Source organism: Sphaeramia orbicularis, chromosome 4 (assembly GCF_902148855.1).
Source record: "Sphaeramia orbicularis chromosome 4, fSphaOr1.1, whole genome shotgun sequence".
Lineage (NCBI taxonomy): Eukaryota > Metazoa > Chordata > Actinopteri > Kurtiformes > Apogonidae > Sphaeramia > Sphaeramia orbicularis.
The window spans coordinates 19,230,809-19,247,005 of NC_043960.1; the positions used below are offsets into that span (position 1 = coordinate 19,230,809).

The 16,197-nt window shown below is 37.2% G+C and overlaps 1 protein-coding gene and 5 non-coding genes across 6 annotated transcripts in view; 3 read left to right on the plus strand and 3 right to left on the minus strand.

The window, feature by feature from the left end:
* slc22a23 (solute carrier family 22 member 23) overlaps positions 1-3,899 on the minus strand; it is a 44,279-nt gene extending 40,380 nt beyond the window's left edge. Inside the window, exons 1-2 of the mRNA XM_030132483.1 lie at positions 3,474-3,899; positions 586-689 (exon numbers count right to left, since the gene is read on the minus strand). Of these exons, the coding sequence (XP_029988343.1) occupies positions 586-689; positions 3,474-3,899 (530 nt within the window). The remainder of the gene's footprint in view (positions 1-585; positions 690-3,473) is intronic.
* Positions 3,900-11,615: 7,716 nt separating this feature from the next.
* Positions 11,616-11,687, plus strand: trnah-gug (transfer RNA histidin (anticodon GUG)). The gene has a single exon. It is a non-coding gene; the product is annotated as a tRNA-His (tRNA).
* A 389-nt stretch (positions 11,688-12,076) lies between these two features.
* Positions 12,077-12,148, minus strand: trnah-gug (transfer RNA histidin (anticodon GUG)). Its single transcript has one exon. It is a non-coding gene; the product is annotated as a tRNA-His (tRNA).
* Positions 12,149-14,152: 2,004 nt separating this feature from the next.
* trnah-gug (transfer RNA histidin (anticodon GUG)) lies at positions 14,153-14,224 on the plus strand. Its single transcript has one exon. It is a non-coding gene; the product is annotated as a tRNA-His (tRNA).
* A 222-nt stretch (positions 14,225-14,446) lies between these two features.
* trnah-gug (transfer RNA histidin (anticodon GUG)) lies at positions 14,447-14,518 on the minus strand. The gene has a single exon. It is a non-coding gene; the product is annotated as a tRNA-His (tRNA).
* Positions 14,519-14,892: 374 nt separating this feature from the next.
* Positions 14,893-14,964, plus strand: trnah-gug (transfer RNA histidin (anticodon GUG)). The gene has a single exon. It is a non-coding gene; the product is annotated as a tRNA-His (tRNA).
* The last annotated feature ends 1,233 nt before the right edge of the window (positions 14,965-16,197 follow it).

Here is a 16,197-nt window from a genome sequence, read left to right on the forward strand (position 1 = left end):
CAAAAAGTTGAGTATGGATCACTGGGCTCTTCAAGCTTTTGAAGGTCTCCATCTTGGCTACATAGCAAAAAAAGGAGGACCTACTAAACTTACATAGAGGAAGCTGCTGCAACTGAGCTACTTTAGGAAAGATACTGTACAACACAGATGGCAGTGTAACTAACACTTGCCAAGAAAAGCTAAAACATGGTTATTTTATTCATTGAACTGAGGTCAACTGTGCAAACAAGCCAGCAGATACTTAGGTGTATGAGAGTTGTAGCCTTGGTGATAACACTCTGCCTCTTTACAATTCAGTGCTAGAAAGAATGAATGAATGTTGTGATGATTATTTCTTATGGGTACAATTTGGGACAACTGAGGAAATAAACTGAAAGGAGTATCCAAAATGGGACACAGTGTTTGTTTTAGTGACCACACTACGTTTCCAGATCTCAGCAGGTCTCTTGGAGCCTCATAATGCAAAGAAAACATGGCCAAAATTACAAAACAGGATCTTAGTTAAAATACACCAGACTAATCCCTTAAGACAGAGTAAAACCTGCTGCATGGAGGCATAAAATAGAAACAGAGGAGGCAGCGTACCAGTCAGCCATGACACCCATCACTAGGTAGCCAAATATGGAGCCCACCAGCAAAGAGAACTTGGCAATGTGTACCTTCCAGGCCGAGTCGCACACCAGGTTCCACTGAAACAGAGAACAAGGCAGAGACGGGAGAGTTAGTGAGCTTCTCAACAAGAAAAACCAGCAAAAGCAAGATAAAAGAGAATTATGCATCAGCAACAAAGACATTTTAATCTGAAACCTACAACAACAATAAGGAATGTGGGCATTACTCATCAACAATGTGGTTCTTTTCACGGAGGCTAGTGCATTCACATGTGCATCTACACTTAAAATACACAGGATGCATTCGTGTGTGTGTGTGTGTGTGTACAGAGAGAGGAGCATGCATGTGAATGTGGACACGAGTCTGTAATATAAGAAATCAATAGTTTTCCACTCTTTCCTCTGAGGCCATGGGTCAGTGCACATGCCGCTGCAGCTCTCAGCATCTGAAACTAAGCCAAGGACACATGTGGAAGCACCATGTGTACTGTTTTGTGCACAAGCCTGAAAATATATATCCGGCAGACTGATGTAGCCCTGTGTGAAAACAATGCTGGTATTTTACAGTGATTTAAACAACACCCTGCAGAGCCTCGATGCTGATATCTGAAGGAGATGATTACAGGTTGTAACTGATGATAGTCGGGGGGTAAAATGACCGGTGTTGATGAAGGGATGATGAGGGGACACAGTCACTATGGGTGCATTGTCTGAGTGATTACAGCCACCATTAACTGAGAAAACAGATATCACACTCACAGACATGTCCCCTTTAACTCCTAATTTTGTGCATTGTTCCTCTGTCCTAACTGGCCTCAGATCCTCTGTGCTGTATTTCATTACAGATATTTTTAGAGAGCCAAAAAGAGAAATTGTTAAGATTTTACATTCCACTGTGATCATCTTCAAACCAGAGTCTTCAGATTACGGGTCGAACACTTTGCTTTTCAAGGCCAACAGTGATCATTAGTAATCAAAGAGACTGATAACTGATATTAGAGATCAATGAATGAAAATTTACAGTCATTTTTACCACAAAGTCAAACATAAAACTTTGTCAAAACACGCCGTTGCCCATAAAGTTGGAATAATTGTGTTTTCAGACACATTCTTCTTTTTATTCCTATTTATACACATCAGTAATCACCTTTGAGCAGGTGCAATGATCACATACCCAGTCCCATGAACACTTTATCTATCAAAAATAAATTAGATCATCACAATCATTTCATGGGAAGAGGTAAAAATATTTTACTCCAGCTTTAAGGGCAACAGTGTACCTTTACAGCATAAACACATATTTCTTAATAGGGCTCAAATCTTGGAGAGTAGAGCTTCTTTGCCAGCGAAATAAATAAAAAGACAGTAAAAAGGTAGGAAAGAACTAAAGTTACCAGTGACTGTCAGGTATTCACTCTTGTTGGGGTATAGTTAACCAATGAATGAATATAGTAAGACTTACAGCTGACATGATAACTGGAAGAGGAAGTATTTCATTAACCTTTTCACACTCGCGCAATGTTGACATTTTGTTTCTGTTTTTATATTTTAACTTGTTTTATTTATGTATTTTTATTTGATTTCAATGTTTTTTAGTGCTTTTATTAATTTTTATTGTGCTTTTAGTCTTCTAGCACTTTGGTCCACTGAGGTTGTTTTAAAGTGCTTTATAAATAAAGTTGGATTGGATTAACAACAGTATCTTTAAGCAAAATGTGAAGCAGCAGTATTCCTTGACAGTATAAATGGTAGCTCACAATCCAGCAGCATCAGATTACATTAGCCTATGTGATGACTACAGATATATAGAGAGATGTGGCTGCATCCCATCCAAAGCAGTGCACTTTCAATTAACATATTTCATTGGATAATAGATTGAATAATAAGAATGCTGAGGACCACATCCTATACTCGACTGGGCCAATAATCGGTTGACCCCTGCTCCGAGTCAGTCAAAAAAGCACCTCAAGCATTAGCTACCCTGACAGTTCAATAGAATTAGCACAAAAAGGTCATCTGTAATAATCCTGTTTTGCCTCAGGATAGTTCACTACTTTTCCAAGCAAACACACAGATGTGTAATGTTTACCATGTCCTGTTTCAATCTGAATATTACCTACAGCTCTGGAAAAGGTCCCAGGAAAAAAAAAAAATCTAAATGTCCAGAGCAGCACCCTATTGAAAACCTCTGGAATGTGATCAAGAGAAAGATGGATGGTTGTAGTCATCAAACAAAGCTTTTATTTTTGCTCCAATAATCACATAAAGCACCCATGAGAGCATCAAAGCCACATGAGATAATTAGGGTTATTCTAGTAAATACTGAACTGTAAGGTCAAACATTTTAATTCATTCTATGTGGTTATAAAATGAAAATACTTAAACATCATGCAAAGACTGAAAACTACATGTTATTTTGTGATTTTTCTGCACATAGATGCTATAAATGGCACTATACTTTGGGAATTTGTATGAAATGTTAATCTTATAAAAAGCACAAACAGTGGCCTCTTCATTTTCCAGAGCTGTAGGTATTTTGCATTTATCTACAGTAGTATTTTCTATATTATATACTGTATGTTTTTAGATCTTCATTGTGGTGTGATATACATTCAATCCTAACATCCAAATCGCACACTCAGGCTGCAGCATCGCTCTACTCTTCAGATGTTTCCTCCTGAGCTTCAAACACTCTCATCCTCGCATATTTAGGTCAGTGGGTAAACTGTCAATCATCTGTGTTTGCGCTGAACTGAACTGAAGAGGACATATAATGGTGAGCATGAGGATGAAGATGATGATGATGATGAGTAGAGAGCCTTCATTTCTGTCAAGACATCCAGTGTGGTTCTATCTCGTTACCTTGGTAACCACATTCTGACTAAGTCCCGTCTGCAGCTCCAGCCTCCACTCCTTGCAGGCGCACAGCATACCGCCGCTATCTCCGTACCCATCCCCGGTGCCGTTGATGCCTTTGAGCAGGGACGCGGCACCGGTGACGGTCACCGGTGGGGAAGCCACGGTCCAGTTACTCTCGTTAGCGAGGGGTTGCACACACGTGCCATTGGGTTGCGCCAGGAGGAAATAATCCGAAAACTGGCTAAAGCCGATAAACAATGCCGGTATCCAGGTCAGGACCACTAGCTGCTTCTGATGTTTCCCGAACCCCCCAAGAGCCGGTAGAACCGAGCTATCAATGTGCGGCAGCAGCCGGGGCGCTTGGTGCTCCAGCGGGGTGAAGCCGTTCTCAGGCGGGTGGTCCTGCGCCTCAGTCCGGCCGGCTGCCATCACGGCCCGGCCACAAAGAGAACTGCTGGGCGCAACAGCGGGTGAAGCAAAGCCCCCGCTCCGCCGCCGTCCGTGCACTCTGCGTTAAGCCCTTTGACACAAAGGAAGCCCACTGCGCACTAAAGCCCGTGCGTCGCCAACAAAAGCCGAGCCAAAAACGGGTCTCCGGTACGCGCAGACGTCCGAGTGAACGCACCCAATCACCGCCAATAAGTCACCCTCATGGCGAAGGGGATCCAAGCGACCAGGGGAGATCCGTGTGGAGAGGCTGTGTCAGGATGAGAGGGCGGTGGGGAAGCTCCCGGACAGGAGTGGACGTGGACAGGCAGGCATGCTCACCAGCGTGGGCTTTGTATTCCATGAGTCCAGCGGCTTCCACGGCGGCGCACATCCATGTGGAGCTGTACCGGACCAGGCCTGCAGGGCTGAATGGGAAGTATGGGAATATGGATCTACATCAAGACGATCACACAAACATCTGCTGGTCCTTCATCCATGAGCGCCACAGGTCTCATACCTGTCCAGACTAAGACCTGGTGCAGGTGCGCATGCCTCAGCTCCTCAGGTCCACAATGTCCGAAGTCCCACTCATCTTCGGTCCACTTGGAGGCTCAGTATGCGTGGAGTTCAGAGCCGCTGGTTTGTCGCCGTCTAGTCAATGGGACACGGTGCCAGAGTGGGGCTCGGTGGAGAGCAGGGTGGTGGGGGAGAACCAAACCCCGCCCTCTCTCGGTCGCGTTATGCGCTGCGATTGGAGAGTGTTCAAAGGGCGATTGCACCACTGACGGGCATCTGCAGGCAACAATGATCCCCTTTGTGCAGCCTCTGCCTCCAACTCTTCATATAGAGCTGGTTAGAGTTACTCAATAATTCACACTTTCTATCGATTCCTGGTGATTTTCTGATAAAAGGGGGATGTGGCTCCAGCTTTTGGGTACGGCTTGTACTGATGCGTCCCACAGAGGCTGTTTTGCGTCACATGTTTTTTTCATGTACATATGCAGCATCAGTGACTGTTTGAGGAGACAATAGGAGGATGTCAGGGTTTGGGGTGATGTGTCAACTGTGAACCGCGAGAGGGCGTCAAATGACTGTCAAAACACGTCCTTGGCTTTAATTAGATTTTAGCAGCACCAAAATCCAACTGCACACTGATAAATGTCATAATAAACACAGATTTCATTTAATATATTTAAAGTCTATGGAATCACATTAAGAGATGCTGTGGATGTGACTGCATGGATGGTTGTGTTTCTGTGAATGACCTTGAGACTCATGTGAGTGGTAGATTCCGCCTCGGTATTTGAAACCAGCAGAGATGATGTGTGAAAATGTGCATGTGTGTTTTAATGGCAAACAGTCGATGATGCCCTTGGCGGTCACCTGTTTTCAGAATGACATGGAGCTGGTGTTCATGCAGGGCGCGGCTGACAGTGTAGCACAGAGGTGGCAACTTGTGCTCATCCCTCACTCATCTCTCACCTTCACACTGCTCCTGCTCCTCCTCCTCCTCCTTCTCCTCCTCTCTTAAACCTTAATAATACTCGCAGGAGGAGGAGGACGCTGTGTGTGTCATCTGTTACAGTCTGCCAACACACCACACCCATGTTATAGCACATACCACAGCTTAACAGACTGTGCAGCCCCTCCACACAAACAGTTACATAAAAACGAAACTAAAACAACACATTAAAACCTGTATTAATTTGTTATTTTCATTTAAATCATTGGTACACAATATTATGTTTCTTTATACTATGAGTCTTAAAAACACTATTGATTTTTAATAAATATTTGACAGTGGCTCCTTTTCAACCCCATTCATCAAAATATAATGTTATTATAGTACGCTTAACTGTAGATTATGAACAGTGTTTCATGTCTGACTGGTTACAGATTACTATAGTAGATGCCTTGCTAGTATTATAATTATTTCATCAAAATAATGCATGTTATTGCATCTGATTTCTGGATAAAATCATGTGAACTCTACTGTGCAAACCTCACATCAGTAACCATCACTGATACTGTCAAACTTTTATTGAACGTTTATGGCTGTAATTTGATTTAAGAATAGGATATTTTTATTTTAAGGCATTATCACCAATTTAAAACACAAACATATTGACTTGAGACAATAAACTCTGATGTCAATAATGGAAAATCATAATTTGCATATAAGCTTTGTCTGAAATGAATATGTAACATTAACTGTGATTTAAGTACACATTTTTTGTTACAATGATATTTATTTTATTATTTTGTTATCTAACAGTTACATATGACTGGTTACTCCCAGACACTGACTATGCATATATGTGTAACATCAATAACTTTTCATGAATTCATCTGCTGTTTTTTCCCCTTTCTTCAACAGGTAGGTGGTGGTTGGGATGAATGGTGGAGTTACAAAATTGAGTATTCAGTATGGATGTTACATCCTAACTCCTGATGTTTTAGGCAATAAAAAAAAACTTTGGTTAAGGTTTGGAATAAATATGAATAAAAACATTGTGAGACCTTTTTTTCCTCATGTCTTTTTTGATATTTTCGGTGTTAACCTCCTAAGACCCAGCTAAGGGTTTTCTGTCCACATTTGTGGACAAGAGTTTCACAACTTTATACAAAAAAAAAAGAAAATTGTCCACCACAAGGGACATTCCATAAAAATTTTAAAAACTGCACCTGAAAAAACTGTTGCATCATGATGTTTCCAATACAGGCACTTATTTAATAAAAAACAAAAAAGCTTGTACTTTGCTGACAATTCCTGGGTCTTAGGTGGTTAAACCATTTCAGTTCTTAATCTCAATGGACGGACGGACGGGCAGATAGATAGATAGATAGATAGATAGATAGATAGATAGATAGATAGATAGATAGATAGATAGATAGATAGATAGATAGATAGATAGATAGATAGATAGATAGATAGATAGATAGATAGATAGATAGATAGATAGATAGATAGATAGATAGATAGCATGGGACAGCATAGCATAGATAGATGGCATAAATACACAATAAATACACAATTTAAAAGCAGCATTAAAAAGATATAAGTTTATGAATTTAATGAAGGGAAGACAATATGGAGAATAGCTGAGGATGAGGGTGGATGAAGGGTCACCTGATCAGGCTGGTCATTCTGAGTCGTGGAGGATGTGATGAAGAAATATCACGTTTGGGATGTTGTCTCAGATGAGGGAAGATACCGCCGCAAAAAGGAGTAAGTGGGTGAGGAGAGGGATGGTTAACATGAGGGATGAAGAAGGAGGATGAATGGATGAGTGTGTGAGTCCAGATAACAGAGACAGGCAGTGTTGGTTAACAGTGTGAACAGGCTGACAGCGGTGGTTAGAGGAGTGGCTGAGGTGTGGCCCTCATCCTTCAGTTAATTAACTTCATAACATTCCTGAAAGGCAGTTATTATGAGAACCTGATTGAACTCCATCAACAAAAAATGCCATGACTACTTTAAACACAACAGCATGTATTTGAAAATGCTGATATGAAATGTATTTTTGGATGAGACACACAGCTGTATTGGTGCCATTTTTACTGTTTTGTTGTGTTTTAAACCCCTGAGTATTAGACAGTAATGTTGCGATGTACCTTTAGGCTATGAGTCTTTTAGAATCAGCTTTATTGGCCAAGTTTGTGAACACATATAAGGACTTTGGCTTCGGGTTTTCTTTGCTCACGACGTACAATTTCAACATGAACCCAAACACAACATAGACCCAAACACACTTAAACCTAGACCTAATATAAACAAACATTCAACTAGAGACAAAGACAACAATGGGATGAGATTTACAGAGGATTTGTAATATGTGCAGAGTGCAAATTGGGGTTTTTATACAGTGAGTGGATATGTACAGGGATCTGGTCTATTAAAAATATATGTTTATGTATATATTATTATAGTCAGAGTTTAATATACAGGGTGGGGAAGCAAAATTTACAGTGAACATTTAGTTGTTTTTTTGTCAGCAGGCACTACGTCAATTGTTTTGAAACCAAACATATATTGATGTCATAATCATACCTAACACTATTATCCATACCTTTTCGAAACTTTTGCCCAAAGTAGTAATCAGGAAAGCAAATGTCAAAGAGTGTGGGATTTGCTGAATGCACTCGTCACACCAAAGGAGATTTCAAAAATAGCTGGAGTGTCCATAAAGACTGTTTATAATGGAAAGAAGAGAATGACTATGAGCAAAACTATTACGAGAAAGTCTGGAAGATACTATTAAAGAAGAATGTCACCCAAATATTTGAGGAACACTTGCGCAAGTTTCAGGAAGCGTGTGAAGGCAGTTATTGAGAAAGAAGGAGGACACGTAGAATAAAAACATTTTCTATGATGTAAATTTTCTTGTGGCAAATAAATTCTCATGACTTTCAATAAACTAATTGGTCATATACTGTCTTTCAGTCCCTGCCTCAAAATATTGTAAATTTTGCTTCCCCACCCTGTATAGTGCCAATTAGTCAGTTTTATACAGAGTGCAAATATGAATGTGTGAGTGGGTGGTTTTAATCCAGCATTATAGCCTCTTTAAATTACATGCAAATCTCAATTTGAAATACTTTTATTTTCTATAAATTTGACCTTATTAATGACTCTTTTATGTAGTATTTTTTTAAAATCACTTTTCCATTTTGAATATTGTGATCATAACTGCAGGATATTTACTCAAAAATACTATTGTTTCAAAAATACTATTGTTTCATTGGGATGATGAAGAGATTCTTTGCCAAATTAAGTCTTTGTCAATTTTATGTTTTTGCCATTAATGTGTAGATTTAGCGTGACAAAGTAGCCATTCTCTTTTAGGTCATCAGGGGGTGTTTATATTTCATCATGCAATGTGCTGTGATCGTATAGTGGTTAGTACTCTGCGTTGTGGCCGCAGCAACCCCGGTTCGAATCTGGGTCATGGCAAGTTTTGACCTCAGTTGACTGAACACAGGCTGAATGCTGAGACCAATTTCATGTGACTATATTTCTTAAAAATCACAGTACTCACCCTACTTAGAATATTTATTTGAATATATAACAATATTTTTTTTTATCATATGCTAACTATATCATATTTCACAAATACACAGAACATCATGCACATTAAAATGGCTGTTTTGCTTTTGCATAGTGGTTTAATTTTTGGTTTATTTGTCATAAAACTACCTCTTCTTTTCAATAAATGATCACTATTGTTTTATAATCTCTGTGGTCTCTACACATAGAATACAAATAAAAATGAACATATTGCTGTATCAGGTATGTACAATAACCTTGCTAAATGAACAATAAAATAAAATATTACTTTAGTACTCCTTTCAGCTCTGCAATCTAATTTTTTATGATACACAATCAGATCAAAATTTACATGGTAATGACTTACTGATGCTAAACCTCAAATAGAGTCTGATCAGCCTGCCCACGGGCCGAAAAAATTATATTAATATTCATCTACTATAAAAACATAATAAATCAGGACAATGGATGTTTTTTTCAACTTTTGCTCAAAGTTTAGACCCTAATGTTAATAAAAGTACATCAAAAGTGTATTTTAGTGCAAAATTTAATGTTCAAACATGATTTTTAATCTTTGTGGGGTGAAATATATGCTATTAAAAATCTCCGACACGAACAATTAATTTATGCATATCATCGTCAATCCAGCCAGAAAAAAACAGGCGAGGATAAAAAATTCTAATTTCTCTTTTAGTTTGTTACAGTTTACTCAGGCATAGTAATAGATACAATATTTTAGACAATGGGAATAGATTCTGTGAGGTCTCTAAATGTCCACAGACACCAAGAACATCCATATGAACCTTATTATTGTGGAGTAATTCTTCATTTACTTTGGGTATGTCTTTTTAGACGTTTTTCCCCTGAAAATATGGGCAGGGTTAAACAGGTTAAGACTTCAAATGCATCTACTGATCTAAAATGTTTAATAATTTTAGATCCTATAATCCCATTCGGATGTTCAGAGTCTCTGTAGTGAACATGGAAACACTGTCATTTCCTGCAACATTGATTCACCAGTAAAAGTCACTGACACATGACAATGGTTACAGATGCTTGTTTTTATGTTCAGTTTATGAGATATTTTGTCGACATCTCTTTTTTTCTTCAGTTTTCTCTGTTTTGATTTGATAACCTTCTGAATTTACTCTGAGGATTCATGAGCATCTACACAATCAGCGAAGTAAATATAGGAAAATAACGGATTTTCACTGAAAAAATGCCAAATGCAGAGGATGATATTCAACTAAATTGTGATAAATCATTTGAAAGTTGCCATAAATATAGTTTTTGGTCTTTAAGGGTTAATGCAGTGGCTGAGTGTGTTGACAGATGTGTTCACAGTCTCTACTAAGTGTCAGTGAAAGGATCGATATATTATCATCACACATCTCTGGACCATGATAAGGTTGTAGAATGGATTTTGGAGTAGTGAACCAGAGTGTGGAGGAGTTTTCTTCTCATATTGGTCAAATTGAACCTGACAGGTTGCAAGGTCATCCGTTCACCTCTGGTTTCTGTTCCTGTTCCCATGTGTTCTATATGCTTCATTATACTGTATATTGCAGTGTTACTTTGGCTGTTTTAACCTTCAAATGATATTATGCTGTCTGTTGTTTAATTAATAGTAACTTGGCAGCAATAATCTAATAAAAGAATAAAATGACTGTAAAAGTGTTTTTGTTTTTGTTTTGTTTTAGAGTAAATGCAGTCTTATTGTCTGAGAAATCAATACATGTTATTCTTTCACCACTCTAAAACTATGGCTCATAAAAATAAAAAAAATAAAAAAACTCTGAACATTAACTGCCCCTGTCGTCTGCTTTACTGCTGTAAACATTGTGTACGTTTATTTACTGTTATTTTCTGGAATTCTTATATACAACGCATGGTAAGGACTGGTGCAAGCTACACTGTACTAAAATACATTTAAATTTTTCTTCATTCTTTTACTAATGTTTCACCTTATGTGTGACATTTTCTTTTCTCCCTTGTAATTTCTTGTAGCTTTTTTTTCTAGGTAGTCTTTTAAAGGTCAGAGGATGAATGTTTGCCCTGTTAGTTAACTCGAGTTCATTCACACTCCCTTATCTCAGCATGTGTTATCCTTCTGAGAACCCCTGCTATACAAACCAATCAGTGAAATCAAAATGAAATATTGTTGATTTATTTTGTTGTGGTGTATAAAGAAACTCAATGTTGTTATGTTATGTTATGTTATGTTATGTTATGTTATGTTATGTTATGTTATGTTATGATAGCCAATGTTTTGCTATGATAGCCTTTGTTATGTTATTTTATGTTATTTTATGATAGCCTATGTTATGTGATGTTATGTTATGTTTTTATTTAGCCTGTTACAGTGTTAAGAATTACATTGATACTTTCCAAAAACACACATTCAGACTTTATCTACAGCTTGATGCCAACACAAATAAATAAGTTAATAAATGAATAAATAAATAAATAAATAAATGATTGACCAAATGAGAACATCCATCATTTACAGTGCATCACTGATGATTTTCAGTGGTGGATGAAGTGTTTAGTCAGAGTGCAAAAGCTATAAGTCACTAGTTCAGTCACATCTAAACATGGCAAACATGTATTTATGTTTTCATGAATGGTCTCAAATCCCCAGCCCCAGTTATTTGTCCAATGAACAGCTTGCCGTGATCGTATAGTGGTTAGTACTCTGTGTTGTGGCCGCAGCAACCCCGGTTCGAATCCGGGTCACGGCAGGTTTCAATTATGATGCACCAGAGCTTATATTGATTTGTTGAAAACTGACAAAGAAACTGTGGGTCAGGAAACAAAACAAGCGCACAGATTATGAGAATCAGTGGTGGAGGACATGTTTATATGGTATTAACTACAATCCATAAGAAACTGCTGCAAGTAGTAGGGCAGTGAGTTGCACATACATAGGGAAACAGAGAACAATAAGGACACATTTATAGAAATGAGTTTCTTAATATAAATACCACATCAGCTTTATTATATAACATTTTGGCTCTCAATACTGTGTTATCTGTACCCTGCCCTATCTTTAAGACAGAAGATTTGCAGTGACCCACAGTTTCTTTGTCAATTTTCAACAAATCAATATAAATTCTGGTGCATCATAATCTGCCGTGACCCGGATTCAAACCGGGGTTGCTGCAGCCACAATGCAGAGTACTAACCACTATACGATCACGGCACAGTACTGAAGAGAAAACAGTGCATTCTGTTTACTCCAAACCATCCATTAAATAGGATTAGACCTTTATTGTGATATCCCGTTTACTGATGTGTTGTTCAATTGACTATTTTTACTCTATAAGGCCTCTATAATGTCTATTTATCTACTTTCTTTTCAAATCATTTTATTGTAAAAAAAAATAAAAAATAAATAAATTAATAAATTAATAATAATAATAATAATAATAATAATAATAATAATAATAATAATAATAATACAGAAAAAGATTTAAGTTTTTCATTAACAGGACGCCAAATTGAGTCCTTTTCAAACTGATGCTTTTGTCATGCGTAAGTCCGTATAACTCAAAGCAATCACAGCAAATGTCTTTTCTTCTTTTATGCATAGTCCTGGTGTTCAGCAGTTCATGTATTTAACCCTTTGATGCATGAATTATAAAAACCTCAGTCAAGATTTTTTTTTTTTTCCCTAAGTGTTTTTATCCCTCTTTAGGCATGTAAAAAACAATGAGATTGAATTTTCTTTTTTTTTTTTTTTTTTTTTTTTAAATTAAACAATTTTTCATGGAGTTACAAAAATGTTCACTCATTTGGACACCATGTGTTTAATTTTTGAAGCAAAGAAACCTTTATTTAAAAGGCAATATCAGAAAGTGTGAAAACTATGAAACAAAAGCATCTTTAATGTAGGTAATCTGATATTTTCTCACCTTTTATCATATTCTAACACTAGTTCTTACTCACTTCATGGAGATAATATTAACCCTTTCATGCATGAATTATGAGAACCTTAATCAAGAATTTTTTCCAGAGGGTTTTTATTCCTCTTTAGGCATGAAAACAAAAAAAACATTGCGATTGAAATTTTTTTATGAACCTATTTTTCATAGACCTGCAAAAATGTCCACTTAGCTGGACATCATGTGTTCAATTTTTGAAGCAAAGAAACATGTATTTACTGATATACTGTGTGAAAACTCTGAAATTCAACCATGTTTAATGCTGGTAATCTGATGTTTTCTCACATTTTAACATACTCTAATACTAGTTACTACTTACTTCATGGAGATAATATGCAAAAAAAAAAAAAAAAGTAAAACAAACAAACAAACAAACAAAAAACAGTCTAATAGCAATCAGCAATTGATTTACAGTCAAACATGTTATTGCAGATCAGGTTTATCAAGAACAGCAAAGTTGCAGTAATGGTATCAGTTACAGTGTACAAGATGACGCATAAGCTGATATGGAACTAAAATAACAAAATCCATGAAAATACACTACCAGGCAAAAGTTTGGACTCACCTTCTTATTTAAATGACATGAGATGGACCACAGATGGCCAACAAGTGCTCAGCATCATTTGGAACTCCTTCCAGACTTTTGGAAAACATTTCAGGTGATTACCTCATGAAGCTCATCGAGAGAATGCCAAGAGTGCACAAAGCAGTAATAAAAGCAAAATGTGGCTATTTTGAAGAATCTAAAATATAAAACATGCTTTGAGTTTTGTCACACTTCTTTAAACTACATAATTCCATATGTGTTTATTCATAGTTTTGATGCCTTCAGTGAGACTCTACAATGGAAATAGTCATAAAAATAAAGAAAAAACAGGTGAGTCCAAACTTTTGCCTGGTAGTGTGCAAGAGAACAGCTGTTGAATAGCTGTCCACTGTAGTGACCACTATGCATGAAAGGGTTAAAAGAAAAAAAAAAACAAAAAACTTTTTGTTTAAGAAAACTTAATAACAGTCGAAAAACAACTAGCCATTGATTTACACTCAGTCATGTTACTGTAGATCAGGTTTATCAAGAACATAAAGTTACAGAAATGGTATGAATGTCAGTGTATTATGGGATGGTGCATAAGTGTCCACTGTGTTGGCTGATATGGAACTACAACATCCAAACCCATGGATATATATACGAAAACGGCTGTAGAGTACCTGTCCACTGTACTGACCAGTATGAATGACAGGGTTAATGCTTTATTTCACGCGCCGTGATCGTATAGTGGTTAGTACTCTGCGTTGTGGCCGCAGCAACCCCGGTTCGAATCCGGGTCACGGCAGGTTCTAATCTTATAGTTGTGGCAGGCCTATGAAGCTGACCATTACTGAATACTTTCTAAAAGCTGTCTTCAGTGATAGACTATAATAACAGTGGTCTTTTAAATGTTTTTATTATATCTGCAGGAAAAAACTCTCCTTAACAAATCTTTCCTTTCGCCTTATATATATATATAAACAGTTTAATAAGTCGAAGTGCTTACTGACGTATCATACTTAAAACCTGCCGTGACCCGGATTCGAACCGGGGTTGCTGCGGCCACAACGCAGAGTACTGACCACTATACGATCACGGCGCCCGGTATGAAAGAAGATGCACATCAGTATGGATAGAAAAAAAAAAAAAAAAAAAAATTAAAAAACAAAACGTTAGGTGCTGTGAATACTTTGAGTTATACAACTGAGTTCAAAGCATCACTTTGAAAACAACTCAATTTGGTAATGAGTCTATGCATCCTGTTCAAGAGAAATTTAAATATTTTTTCTGTATTTTTCCTAAAAAAAAATATACAATAGATATACAGGTATTATAGTGGTTTGATTTTATAGACAAATTTGTAGGAAGTGAAGGTCAACTATTAAAAACATATCACTAAATCTAAATCACTACAATAAAAAAAATCATCCCATTTTACACATGATTTTGAATTTTCGAACTGAGATGAGACATGCCGTGATCGTATAGTGGTCAGTACTCTGCGTTGTGGCCGCAGCAACCCCGGTTCGAATCCGGGTCACGGCAGATTTTATACCTACATCTCTCCCTCTCTCCTATAACGCTTTGAAACCTAACTCAACAAACTGTCTTAAAAATCTTAGCTAAGCACTGGTGCTGAAGTGAAATTACTGTATCACAAACTCAAGTTCCTTTAGAGAAGCAATGTTTAGTTCCAGTATGAAAGTTAAAACAATCCAAACTGCAGTAAACTGGTGGAATTAACATATGAATGCTGATGCCTCACCATATAATTCATATATGAGGCTGTATTTCATACTCAGAAGCTCACATAAAACCCTGTACAAGTTTAATTAACTGTGATACATTAATGGGATTTATGGACTGACATTCATCCCACAGTTCAACATATCCATCCATAAGCGTTTGCCCCAGCCCATAGCCTCACTGCTGGACTAAACCTAGTGAAGATAGCAGGTTGTCTACCAATTACTTGAACTCTAGGTGGTGAAAAATCTCCTTATGTTACTTCTTTGAATTGTCTTGTACACGACATGTGCTATATAAATAAACCTGCCTTACCATGCCTTCTGTTTTTCAGTGGCGGCATGACAAAATGTCTTGGAATTACTGGTTACGGGATGTCACTCCATCCAGTCGCCTTAAAATGTGCTTCACTATCTGAAATATATATAAAAATGTTAATGAGTTCACACAAACAGCAATTCTGCACTTCGAAAAGATTAGCTGGAACATGTAGTTTCTACTCCTGTGTAAATCTACGCTCTTGATTCGATGTGATGTTTGAAGATTCATTGTTAATATTGCATGTATATGTATATTGTATTTTATTTCTGTGCGTGTTAGAAGATGAACTACTTTATACACTATTGGTGGTTTAATCTGTAGAAATGCATTGTATTCTGTAAGATCAATTAGTCTCTTTTGAGATCTATATGTCTCTAAAATGTCACCTCTCCATTAGCTCAGAAAAAACAGGCCTGTTTGCAGCTTTGTGATATTTTTCAGCAACTATGGCCACTTTATTAGGTACAGGAAGACAATGTCAAGATGATCTGCTGAAATTCAAATCAGGCATCAGCAGTGGCGGCACCAGGATTTTAAAAGTGGGGGGGCAACTGGAGGGCAAAGAAAATGGTGGGGGGGTGGACAAAAATTTTTTGCACATAGCGCGAAACTAGCGCTTATATATATATATATATATATATATATATATATATATATATATATATATATATATATATATATATATATATATATATACACACACATATACAT